The 13,160-nt window shown below is 32.6% G+C and overlaps 5 protein-coding genes and 1 pseudogene across 6 annotated transcripts, besides 2 other annotated features; 2 read left to right on the top strand and 4 right to left on the bottom strand.

The window, feature by feature from the left end:
• Positions 1–390: 390 nt before the first annotated feature.
• Positions 391–1,163: a mobile genetic element.
• Positions 1,164–2,023: 860 nt separating this feature from the next.
• TVAGG3_0877190 (surface antigen family) lies at positions 2,024–4,573 on the top strand (the record flags this gene model as incomplete). Its single annotated transcript, XM_001315201.1, has 1 exon — positions 2,024–4,573. The coding sequence occupies one exon, from the start codon at positions 2,024–2,026 to the stop codon at positions 4,571–4,573; it is 2,550 nt and encodes an 849-aa protein (XP_001315236.1).
• Positions 4,574–4,758: 185 nt separating this feature from the next.
• Positions 4,759–13,160: part of a mobile genetic element that runs on past the window's edge.
• Positions 5,370–5,843, top strand: TVAGG3_0877180 (uncharacterized protein; the record flags this gene model as incomplete). Its single annotated transcript, XM_051250280.1, has 1 exon — positions 5,370–5,843. The coding sequence occupies one exon, from the start codon at positions 5,370–5,372 to the stop codon at positions 5,841–5,843; it is 474 nt and encodes a 157-aa protein (XP_051085755.1).
• TVAGG3_0877170 (organellar and viral DNA polymerase type B) lies at positions 7,752–8,243 on the bottom strand (the record flags this gene model as incomplete). Its single annotated transcript, XM_001296780.2, has 1 exon — positions 7,752–8,243. A coding segment is annotated over one exon (492 nt), but the record flags the coding sequence as incomplete, so codon positions are not given.
• TVAGG3_0877160 (integrase core domain containing protein family) lies at positions 8,930–10,015 on the bottom strand (the record flags this gene model as incomplete). The annotated part of the gene is made up of 1 exon (XM_051250279.1): positions 8,930–10,015. The coding sequence occupies one exon, from the start codon at positions 10,013–10,015 to the stop codon at positions 8,930–8,932; it is 1,086 nt and encodes a 361-aa protein (XP_051085754.1).
• TVAGG3_0877150 lies at positions 10,151–11,410 on the bottom strand (annotated as a pseudogene). The gene has a single exon. A coding segment is annotated over exon 1 (1,260 nt).
• On the bottom strand, positions 12,415–13,112 carry TVAGG3_0877140 (organellar and viral DNA polymerase type B; the record flags this gene model as incomplete). The annotated part of the gene is made up of 1 exon (XM_051250278.1): positions 12,415–13,112. A coding segment is annotated over one exon (698 nt), but the record flags the coding sequence as incomplete, so codon positions are not given.

Raw genomic sequence — 13,160 nt, 5'->3', positions numbered from 1 at the left:
AATTTCAAAATTTTTTCGAAAAATTTTATGATATTTGTAAACTATATATAAAATTATGAATCTTTTTCATCATTCTCTCAAATGTTCAAATTTTATAAGTTAAAAAAATGTTCGGAATAATTTATTCATACCTTATTAATGTTTTAAATCAAAATAAACACCTGCGAAGATTAAAAAAAGAGAAATTATTTAATAACAGTATAACCGTCATATATCGAGAAATTGAATTAAATATATATTGAACATCAGATATAATTAAGATTTCTTTGGGATATAAAAATGAAAATAATTCAAGCAAATTAATTCGATATGATTTGACAAATTTTCAACTATGATCGATAACTATAAATGGTGATTACTATTATTAATTTACAATAAAAAAAATTCTATGAGTGCGGGACAAATTTGCCAACTGTCACTTTTTCAATAACCTTAAATTACGCTTTTCTAATTTTTAAAAAATAACCTTAAATTATATTTGAAGAAATTATGTCTATGATATATGTTTTATGCTAGAATCTTGGAGTTTTCATGCACTACACATGAGCTCCAAGGTTCCAAGAGTGAATGCTCAATAGCAATTATAGAGATGTACCTTTTCAAAATGACTTTTACTGATTAAATTTAATCAATAGAAGACATTTTGAAAAGGTACCTCTACAATTAGATATACAAGAGATTCAAAGCTTCATTTCAGATAGATTTGAAACTTTGAAACTCTTGGTAGATTTTGAGTGAATGCTGACAATCATCTTTGAGAAGGTTTTCTTTAAGAAAACCTTCTCAAAGAGGTTTTTCAGGAGCCCTGAGGCTCCCTTTCGTAATGATTGGGAGCCTTGGGGCTCCTGAGACGAAGAATGGCTTCGCCGAATCTTTGATCAGCAGAGGCCAAATGAAAAGGCCTCTGCTGATGGATTCTCAGGAGCCCTGAGGCTCCCTTTCGTAATGATTGGGAGCCTTGGGGCTCCTGAGACGAAGAATGGCTTCGCCGAATCTTTGATCAGCAGAGGCCAAATGAAAAGGCCTCTGCTGATGGATTCTCAGGAGCCCTGAGGCTCCCTTTCGTAATGATTGGGAGCCTTGGGGCTCCTGCAGCAGAGGATCGCTCCGCTCCATTAATTTTTTTTAAAAAAAGTGCCGTGTGGCAAATTTGTCCTGTTCCCAAATTCTATAATCTTTCAAAAATAAACGCATTGATTATATCTTATTCAAATCTTATCAGGTTTTTGGGTTAATGATTTAGAAAATTATTTAAAAATGCATTTTGCTTTAAGATGCTATTATGCCTTATTTGTTTAAATTTTTGATAGTTCCTAACAAATTCCAACCATCAAAAATTTCGATATATTTTTCAAATATCTACAATTGTTACAATAAAATTTAATCTTTTTTTACTTATTTATTTATTTATTTTTATCGGAATTTCAAATGAATGTTGTTTATTCATACGAGTGGACAAACATTTCTGGAGATAATATACCGTATTCACAATTTTCTAATAGACCTTATACTTATAACTACTACAGTTATACGTATTTGAATATATCTGGAGTTCCAATAATTGGAGCAGAAGCTTTTTATTCAATAACTTCAAGAAGTTTATATTTATGATACTACTACAAAAATCTCGAACTCTGCATTCTATAACTGTTATAATCTAGCTAAAGTTCAACTACCAGATACGATCAAATATATCGGATCAGCTGCATTTAGCAATTGCACAAAATTAAATGATATTACAACACCGGATGGTTTCGAATATCTCGGGTCTTATGCATTTTCTTCAACTTCCGTTAAAAAATTTAATTATTGTTCTTCAATCAAATATATTGGGCCATATGCATTTCAATTTTGCAGTCTTGGAAATATAACTGTTGCAAATGGTCATACCAGAATATTTGATCATTCTTTTTATGAAGCTGGATTAAACGATATCGTCCTTCCAAGAACTGTGATAACAATAGAAGCTGGAGCTTTTGCTGAGAACTATTTCCGAAACTTCACACTATTTGAAGGTTTAACTATGCTTAATGCAAGTGTTTTTAGCTGGTGCGAAAGTTTAGTTGATCTTACAATTCCAAGTACTTTAAAAGTTATTGGTTCTTATGCTTTATCGCACACACCTTTATTCAATCTTTCAGTTCCTGATACATTTGAAGAAATTCAGGATTATGGACTTGCTTCAACAAATATTCATTGGATAAAATATCCATATCAGACAATAATTGGACAATATGCTTTTGCATATTGTGCTCTCCAGTCATTAGTTATCCCAGATGGAGCAACATATATTGGTAATTATACATTCGCAAACAGTTATTTGATATGGGTGAAATGTCCAGAATCAATAACACAGATAAGATCAAATGCATTCGATGGATCCAGAATTGCACGCGTTTATATACCAAGTCATGTCATCGACATTGGTCCAGCAATATTCCAAAATTCACTAATAAGGCATTTCTCTCTTTTCGAAGGTTTCACATTCATACCTGAAGCAATGTTTGCGTATTCAAATATATTGGAGTTCACAGTTCCAAGCACAGTAACAAGAATTGAACGATGGGCATTTAGAGGATGTAAGTTAACAACAATTATTATCCCAGAAGGAATTACACAGATTCAAGATGGAACATTTAGAGAATCTAGCTTATATACAATCAAACTTGCATCAACAATAACGAGCATTGATGACTTTGCTTTCTATAAAAGCAACTTACAATTCATTGATCTTCCATATGGAGTAACATTTATTGGTGACAGAGCATTTGGACAAACACATATGGGAAACATCACACTTCCAAGTAGTATGACATCGATTGGAGAAGGAGCATTCAGAGAATCGAATGTATCAATAATACATCTTCCTAACACAATAACATCTGTTGGAAGTTATGCTTTCTTCAACTCATCATTGATATCATTCGATTTGACATCACAAATGAGTATAGGATATTATTTGTTTTCATGGACTCCAATGCCTCATATCACACTGCCAAGTGACAGGTACAGTATATATGACTATGAATATGCATATACAAATCTTGTTGATTTTACCATTCCAAGTACTGTAAGATCAATTGGTCAGTATGCATTTGCCGGATGTTCATTTGATGAAATTAGAGTTCCAGAAGGACTCGCATCTCTTTCTTCAAATGCATTTCGTGATACATGTATCAAACATATATATCTCCCATCATCATTAAATACAGTCAACTCTTATTGCTTTTATAATGCAACATGTCAATTAGTCGATTTCCAGGATTCTGTAAATTACATTTATTCTTATTGCTTTGCTCACAGCAAAATTCCTTCAATTGTTATTCCTAACTCAGTAACATATATATATGAATATACATTTGCACATAGTATGTTCCAAATTATTCAACTTTCAAATTCAATTACAACTATATCAAACAATGTATTTTATAATGCTTCTAAACTAGAAGGAATTGAACTTCCAGAAACATTACAATCAATTGGACAATATTGTTTCATGTACACAACATTTACAACAATTACAATACCTTCAAAGGTTCAAACAATTCCGTATGAATGTTTTAAGCACACAATGTTAGAAACAATTTATCTTCCAAGTGGATTGAAGTATATTGAAAATTATGCATTTTATAATTCATCACTCAGAAATGCAGAGATGCCAGAAGGTCTTGTCTCTATTGGTCAATATGTCTTTTATAACACATCTCTAACATATTTGAATCTGAAAGAAAACTTCACAACATTAAATACATATGCATTATATTCTAGTTGTATTACACAAGTAACATTTCCTCATTCAATCAGAAATATATATTCATATGCTTTTCAAAATACATCAATTCCAAACATCATTATTCCAGAAGGTTTAGCATATCTTGAAGATTATACATTCTATGATACTGTAATTTCATATATTGATTTGCCTTCAACTCTCACCAGAATTGGAAGTTATGCATTTAAGAATTGTTCAGTTAAAACATTGATTTTGAAAGAAGGATTACAAACAATAGATAATAATGCATTTAGTAACAGCAGTTTGACATATTTATCACTTCCTTCCACAATTCAATCTATTGGAGATTATGCATTTTTATACTGTCCATTACAAACATTAATTTTACCTAAGATTGCAAATATAACGAAAATTGGAAAATATGCATTTGCATATCTTGAACAGGAAAATATAACCATTCCAGATGGAACATTATCACTTGGAGAAGGTACATTCAGAGGTGCAATAACAAAAAAGTTGATATATCCAAAAACTTTGAATGATGCAGGCAATTGGTCATTCACTGATTTTATTACTGATAAATTAGCACTCCCAGATGAATTAGGTTCTATTGGAAATTATTCATTTGCTGTTAGCCATATTGATATGATCTCTATTCCAAATACAGTTCGTTATATCGGTGAAGGTGTTTTTATTTCTACAAATATTGACAATGTGTTAGTTCCTCTATTTGCATATGCAGGAAAAAGAGCGTTTGAAGATTGTAAAAATGTAAAATATGTAAACATGGGTCATAATGCATATATTGGTGATGGTCATTCAATAATTGCTATTCGATAACGAATATTACAACAGATGATGAAGTCATTTTTGATGGATATGCATTCGATTCTCATGAGGTATTGAACGTCTATGATATAAGTCAATAGCAACGTCATTTAAAGGAAATGCTCTTGCATGGACTTCGTCCTCGCCGCGTTGCGGCTTTATGAACTCATGAATTCTATCATAAGTTATTTCACCATATAGTCATTGAGGATGTCAGCGAGTGCCTTTTTGTTTGTTGTGTAATGCTTTGCAACATCTATATTAGCTTCTGTAAGAAGTTGTTTTATTTCCGAGTGTTCTAACTTAGACAACTTCCGATACATCTTTAGTAGGAAATAAAAAAAATATTTTTTGAAAAAATAAACTTAGAAAAATTATTTCTTTCTATATTTGCCATTCCGAACTTCGAAAAGATGTTTTATACCAGCATAGAATTTTTCTCTAGAGCTTGGTCTTATATTGTTTTCATGACAATATTTTCTATATTCTTCATATAAAGCCTTTTTTTCATACATTTCATAAGGACAATCTAACCAGAATAGTGCATATCCAGTTTCGTTATCTAGGTCTCTATATGTTTCTTCTGTTTGTAGAATTTCGCTTTCTTCTATTTGTAGAATTTCGCTTTCTCTATTTAGTTCTATGACTATATATTGTGGCTTAAAAAGATGTGGGCAAGAAGGGTCTGGCGCTATGTAAAAAGTTAATTTTTCTGTCATCTTTTCTATCGGATAAAAAATATTTTTTGAAAAAATTAGATTAGATTTTTTTAAGTTATTTTTCAAAATAATTTAATATTTTTATTTTAATGAAACACATGCAAGATTGCAAGTTCTTTTCATACAATGCTCTCGCTACTGTCATCAAGAATGAGTTCAATAATGCTTCAAACGTCAATGTTATCTTTAACAAGAAGTTTGTGAAAGAATCTAAGTTTGGTCAGTATGTCAGACCATTAGCTATTGTCATTGACCGCAAACGTTATACTTCACAAGAGTTAGCAGTAGTTTTGAAACAAAAGGGTTTCTTCGTGAATGTCAAAGATACTCATTATACTATTATAAAGAACTCCAACATTGACTTCTTCAGTATTGCTATGAATCTTTCCGAACAGAAAGAATATAAGAAGGGTGAAACAAATGTGAAATATTATTCTTCATCTCTGAAAACAATAACGAACAAAGATGTTATACAAAAGTTCTTACCAAAGGTTGAAGAAGCTTCTATTGACATTGACGAAGGAAGTGAAATGGTTGAAGAAATTGACCCTGACGTCATTTAAGCAAAAATATATTTTTGGTTAGTCTTCATATCGATATTTTACAACAATTCCCCAATGTATAAACTTTTCATACGCTTTTTCATAAGCTTTATATACCTTCAGAAATTTTGCATAATCTTTAGAAGCATTTAGATATTGTTTAAATGCTTTGTATGTCTTCAGAAATTTTGCATAATCTTTTACATGTTGTTCGTTCTCTTCTTCTGTCATGAGTTCCGAATATTCTAAATTCATGTTCTTTCATATGAGATAAAATTTTATAAAAAAAATAAAATTAGCTTAGATTTTTTTATTCTTCCTCTTTGAAGTTATCGAAATATTCTGTTATTTTTTCCTTCAGTAATGTTAAGTCTTCTTTGAATGTAAGTATTGTGCAACCTTTGATGTCATAGTGTGTTTGAGGAAGAGTATTTTTGACAATTTCCTTTATTTGCTCATTCGGTGTCATTGAAATCGGTAAGTTTTCACGATAGAACCAGTTTCTGTCAGATTTGTAAATCTTAGCAAGGTCATAAAAGCTTTTGTTGTTTCTTCTGACTAAATGCAACATAACCATATCTCTATCTTCTTCTTTCTCCAACTCTTCAGTATATATCATATACTTATAACTCTTTTCCTTTCCTTTTGGTACCGAACGTGGTATTCTTTTCTGTATGCTTTTGTCTTTGGATTCAATGACTTCATCTTTTGCTTGAAGTTTCTTTTCCATCTCTCCACGTTCTTGTCTATGAATTTCGTCAAGAAGTCTGTAAACATGCCATGCATAACGAGGAGAAGCCCACATTGCAACTGCATTTACTAAAAGTCTATGAACATAATAACCTCTTAAATTTATTGGCAAATTTTTACGATTTTCATGTGTTTTATGCAAGACCGAAAAAAGTCGGTCTAGAGAAATTTCACTCAAAAGTTCTTGTGTGCTTTGGTTTTTGAACCAGTCGTCTGCGTGTTTAGTGTCTGGAGCAAAACATGCTGTCAAAATACTTTGCATTTGGTACATATCGTCTTTGACCGAACGAATGAGACGGAGTTGTTTGTTAAACTGAACCCACTCGTATTCTTCATTTATGGCTTCATGAACGATAGCAGTTGTTGTGTTCTCTGTTGTTGACATATCTGTCCTTACATACAAAATAAAAAAATAAATAAAAATAAAACTAACTTTATTTTTCTGTGTTAAAGAAATGTTAAAAATTCAGGGTTACATATGTGAAAAGAAGTCACGAACAAATGAAGGTCATAAGATTCAGCACATAATTCTGAATTGAATGGTGTGTCATACATGTCAAGCCGTCAAGAATTGAAGGAGATACGAGGCTATAAAGATTTTGGATATTTTCTGACACACACCCTGAGGGAAAAGTGACAAAACACGACGATAGAAAAAAGTGACAAAATTGAGAGAAAGTTGTTTCCCGACCAAAATGCAATCATGTTGAAAAAGTGACATTTGTAAAGTTAGACGATAGGATTTCCTGAAAAAGTGCAAGACTTGTTCTGAATCAGGACAAGATTTGTCTTGAAAAAATACAAGACTTGTTCTGAAAAAATACAAGACTTGTTCTGAAAAATAAAAATACAATGAAAAAATACAAGACTTGTCTGAATCAGAAATCAGGACAAAACTTTACAAAATGTAAACTTTACATAACCGTTTCTATCGTACATGATATTTAGTTGACATTGTAAACTATCTTCATGTAAAGTATGGCGGTTTGAAACCGTCGGGAACCTTCACTTTTTTGACGAACTTTCCGCAGCAATTTTTAAAATTTGTGAAAACTCAACGGTTTGACACGTGCCATATGTCATTTTACTCAGAATTTTGTGCTGAATTCAGCAAAAATAATGTTTATGTTAGCATGTTAGATCTAACACGTTTTCTAACCTCTTTTCTAACATAACTATTTACAAGCGTTTTACATGGTATATGTTGCGATGGTTCATGACTTTAAACAGTTTTGTAGCTTCTATTTCTTCTTTTAGTACATCGAATGTTTTAACAATGCCGAAGGTTTCTTTATATTTCTTCTTGACGTCAGATAGAAGGAAATCGTCAGCAGTTGGATAATTTTTGTTCAGAAATGCTAACATGTCCATTTTATCTTCTGCTGGCTTTTCTACTTCTTTCTTTAAATCTGCATAGTCGTTTCTCATTCTTTCTATCTCTTTGACGGAGTAGTTATATTTCCTCATCGCTGCCTTACATTTTGAACATTGCGGGTTCATTTTTGCGTTATACATTGAAATTTGACCTGCTAAAACAACTAAGGCGTCAATTGCTCTCTTCATCTCAAACATAGCGGGTCTTAGTTGTTCGTTCCATACTTTGCCTCTTCTATCTTTATCTCTTATTTCCCAAACACATTCAGCAACTAATGAAACAAAGTTATCGTAGGTCTTAAATTCTTCAGATTTATATATGTCAGAAACATTCTTATAAACCATGTCGCAATCTTTGTCCATAACTTTATGGTTGCAATGAAAACCAAGGAATTCATAATTTACTTTACGTATGAACTTCTTTATTTCTACTGAGTCAGTTGTTTTGACTTCAATTTCGTCGAATTCAGGAATAGTTAGTTTTTGTTGTTGGATTTCAGGCAATTTGGGTAAATGGTCAATAATGTCCTGCATTTCATAAAGATACTGTTCATTTGTTTCATCTTTCGCACTACAGTCTAAATTACTTGTTAAAAGTTCTTGCTTTATCTTCTGGATTTTTGTTTCGAAAGTATATGAAGAAGGAATGAAGCTTTTCATCTCTACTAACATAGATGTTGGATTCATGACTAACGAGTTTGGTGCTGTAGTTTGAATTGTTGTTGTGCCGATTGTTGAAATCATATCTTTACATACAAGATAAAAATTTTTCTTAGAAAAAAATTAGCGTTATTTTTCTTTCATAAGGAAATGTCAAAAATTCATGATTTTCGAGAGTTTTAGACCATGTTAGAAAAGTGGTTAGAAAACGTGTTAGATCTAACATTCTAACATAAACATTATTTTTTGGTGTAAATAAATGGTACCATTAATGATATCATGACTGTTCTCATTCATGTCTGATTTACATCTAATGAAAAAGTTTAGAAGAATTTTCTTATTCTTTCTGGCATATTTTTGTCTTTCCAGTACTCCCGCTCTAATGGTCCCAGATGTGTTGGCTTTGACTCTCTCAAGTTCTTAGATGGTATAACATCTTCAACACCTCCTTCATATCTTACTTTATAAGTGTCATCGTTTATGTTGTAGCCAAGTATTTCAATAACCACTCCTCGCTTTGCTTCGTCAATGGTTTCAGCAAGTTTGCCATTACTACTTTCAACTAACTTATGTCGAGGGTAAAATGCTATGGAGTCGTCAGCAGCTTTTATAAGATATCCATTACCTTGTGTAGAGTCTACGATATAATAGTTTCTACTTAACCTTAAACGTTTCTTTGTCAACGGTTTGTCGTCAAGAACTACACGAACTTTTGTACCAGGAATGAGGGTAAATTGTGTTGAATTTCTGATATTTTGTGTTTGGCTTCGTTTCTTTTGTATATACTTTTCTTCTTGTTGTTGTGTCATTGAATTTGGTGTATGTCCTGTTGTAGAATGTGTTGAGGAATTATATACTTCGAGAAAATGTTTCATTGTTTCTTCGGTAAAGTCTCGCTCTTGATTTAAATCTCTGAGCGTTCTTATGAAGCGGTTTATGATGCCGAGTATGTTATGGTTATGGTCTTCAGTAGTGTAGTGAGTTATGTTATGCTTAATGAGAAATTCTGTGATTTCATTGCTGAGGTATGCACTGTCTTGGTCTGATGTTAAAGTACTTGGGTTATGTTCTGCTACAAACTTTTGTAAAACTCTTAACACTTCACGAGTTCCTTTATTTTTCATTGGATATGCATATGCTTTACGAGTGTTAACATTTATGAAGATGAGGAATGGTTTATGTCCTCCTTTTCTGCTTTGAATGAGAGTGTCAAATTGGTATGCGTCAGGAGTGTTGGAGTAAATTGGTAAAAAGTAGTCGTAAGGGTTTATTTTTGTTTGATGTACAACATTTTTGTCAAAGAACCTTTTCACTTCAGCTCTGTTAGTAAATCCCCAACTCTTTGCAGCTTCATTGAATTTCTTAAATGACCTCCATGGATGTTGTTCGAATACTTCTTTCAAGCTCATTTATGTAAAGTTAAAGATTTTAACCAACTCGTATCCAAGCGTGCATTGTTATATAAGGAGGCATATAATCTTTTCCATTACCTGCTGGGTCTGTAATACCAGCTACAACATGTGTATGATTTCCTGCAGTTCCACAGAAAATACCTGTGCTAACATCTTTGGGGTCAGTTGTGATATCATATCTATGCATTCCCTGTCTATCCGAACCCGCTGCAAGATTTGTATAACCTCTTTTTGTTATTGAATGTGAATGGTTTCCTTCCACAGATGTTCTTCCACTGAACCTATGCATATGTGAAGGAAGGTTTTCAATACCTATTTTCTTTGAACCTCCCATCTTCATTGACTGAGTATTAGTGTAGAATGGAAAACTGTCAACTATTTCATACCATCTACCACCAAATAAAGTGTTTGGATTTATTGGATTCATAGACGTATAAACAGCTCCTATAGGATATATTAAATCATATATGCTCATAACTCTATAAACATATTCTAAAGAACTTATGTCATTAAATACCATTTGGAATGTATCTCCCGGATGAAATGTTGCATTTGTTCCACTTTTATAATGTAATGTTAGTTCAATAGAATTATCCAAGAAAAATTCAAAAGTATCTGGTTGAAGACCTCTAACAAATTCAAATGGAGTTGCTGGTTCACCATTTATAATTTCTGTTGTAAATGTCATTGTATCTGGTTTCGAAAATTTCTTTGTTAGTTCTGCATCCACATAAGTTTTGTCTGCTTTCTTATCTAACATTGTTGGTAGTTCATGTGCTTCAAAGTTTCTGGCATGACTTTCAATGTTCCTGCAACTCTTATCTAAACTGTTAAGAGTATCTTTTACGCTTGTACTTGGATTTTCTAATGGTGCACTTGAACCAAGGTCAAAGTTCAATATTATGTCGTCTGCTCTAACAGTAGTGAAGGATTTATGTGTATGGTTCTTGTCAGCTTTACTGTCTAATGTAGCTTGAAGTTCATTTATATCGGAGATGTTGTGTTTATGAGATTTCAAAACTTTGTTCGTTGCTTCGAGTTCAACTTTGTCAGCTTTACTTTTAATAGCATCTTCAAACGTTATTTTTGCCTTAACTCTTAACATAAATCTTGGTTCAACTAATACACCGTTAACATTGAAAGTAGAGGCATAAATTTCACCGGTATAACCAAATGCTTCTGGTGCTTTAGCTACATCATACTGTACAGTACAGCTTATGTCATAACCTTTAGCACGAATGTATTTATATCTTCTTTCATTAACATTTTTTGTCTTCGCTTCATCACTTCGTGTTAAATATCCATGGTAGTCCGTTATAATCTGTTCGTCTGAAGTTATATAATGAACATGGTTCTTGTCCGCTTTACTATTTAATGTAGCTTGAAGTTCATTTATATCGGAGATGTTGTGTTTATGAGATTTCAAAACTTTGTTCATTGCGTCAAGTTCATTTTTGTCCGCTTTACTATTTAATGTAGCTTGAAGTTCATTTATATCGGAGATATTGTGTTTATGTTCTTTATCTGCTTTTTCGGCTAATTTCTCTTCTATCTCATTTATTTCAAGTTCATGCCTACCACCACCTCCCGAAGAAGTATTTTTCTTCAGCTCTTGAAGAACGTCCACTTCGCCATCTTTGGTGTCAATAATGAGACTTTGAGTTAAAACCTTTCCTGTCTTAATGGATGTTTGTAAAACTTCTTCTTCACCATGTTCGGGGTCATGGTCGTCATCATATCTTGTGAAATCAGAGATGTTGTCATACATTAAGCATATCTGTCTCAAAAGTTCTGCTATTTGAAACTGGAACGAAAGATATACAGAACTTTCATCATCTCCTAAAGTCAAGTCTGCTTTCTTAAGTATTTCTTGAATGTATGCAATGAGAACAGAGTACCTTGGAAAATATTCGAACAATATTTCATTAGCTGTTGGTTTTGGTGGTTCTTTTGGAGTTTCTGTTGTTTCAGTTCCTTCTGTAGGTTCTGTTGGAGTTTCTGCATCTCTTGACTTCAATGCTCTTGCTCTCAAAGACCTAAATGTTAGAGCACCGGGTTTTACAAAGGACTTTATAAATGCTTTAATAGTTCCTGGTAAGTTATTGTTAGCATTAAGTAAGTTCCTTATGCTTCCATCATGTACGTCCATAGCACTATGTAAAAAATCTATACTTTTCTTGTAGTCAGCAATAGACTGACTGTGATTTTTTAAAGATTTGTCAATACCTTTAAGCCAATCTTCATGCATGTCTGATACTGAGCCAAGAATATCATTTGCTTCCTTTAGTGTATTTTGTGCTTGTCGTAAAGTATCCAATCCCGTACGTGCATTGTTTGCTATACGTCTTACAGTATCTATTTGACTCCTTGTTTCTTGCATCCAACCAGATAAAGTTTTAATAGTATCCGAACCATTTGAAATGAAGTTCAAAGCATTTTTAACGTCATTTAAAACTTCTTCACCAAGTACCGCCCATATCTTTCCGATTTGGTATTGAAGAACTCCATATGAAGCAGCTGTTAAACCAGTATTTATAAGGTCCCATATCCATGATTTAGCAGTTTTTCCATCCTTTCCATCCTTTCCATCCAAACCGTTTTCGCCTTGAGGTCCTTGTATTCCTTGTATTCCTTGTATTCCTTGTGGTCCTTGAGGTCCGGTGTCACCCTTCTCTCCTTTCAGTTCATCTTTATGTTCGTTATAATATTCTAATGTCATAAGGTGTACATCATTACTGCTACCAGCAACGCCGAGAATTTGTTTCTCATTCATGACTAAATTCTTTAGGCATTTAATGTTGTCGTCAAATCGAAAGCTCTTTAACAATTCAATGAGAACATTTAATACTTTCACTAATGAGGCATCTACTGTAGAATTTATATATTGCACCGTTCCATCATTTATGATGGGAACCTTGCTTGTTGTAATGAATGGGTCATAAGTGTTAAAAGTATCGAAATCAATGACTTTTTTAGTTTTTCCATCGTCAATGACTAAATCATTGCCTTCAATGGTTAAAGTTGAGTTTTCGTTTACTAGTTCATGTGCTCTTCTTGCTTCATTTGTTTCATACGCATATGCAGCAATAGTCATATTTTAATGAGAATAAAATGTTGTTCTATTTGCAAAGTACAGACCCAA

This window comes from Trichomonas vaginalis, chromosome VI (assembly GCF_026262505.1).
Source record: "Trichomonas vaginalis G3 chromosome VI, whole genome shotgun sequence".
NCBI classification, from domain to species: domain Eukaryota; phylum Parabasalia; order Trichomonadida; family Trichomonadidae; genus Trichomonas; species Trichomonas vaginalis.
The sequence above is the reverse complement of the archived record's forward strand: the minus strand, read 5'-3'. Positions and strand labels throughout refer to the sequence as shown.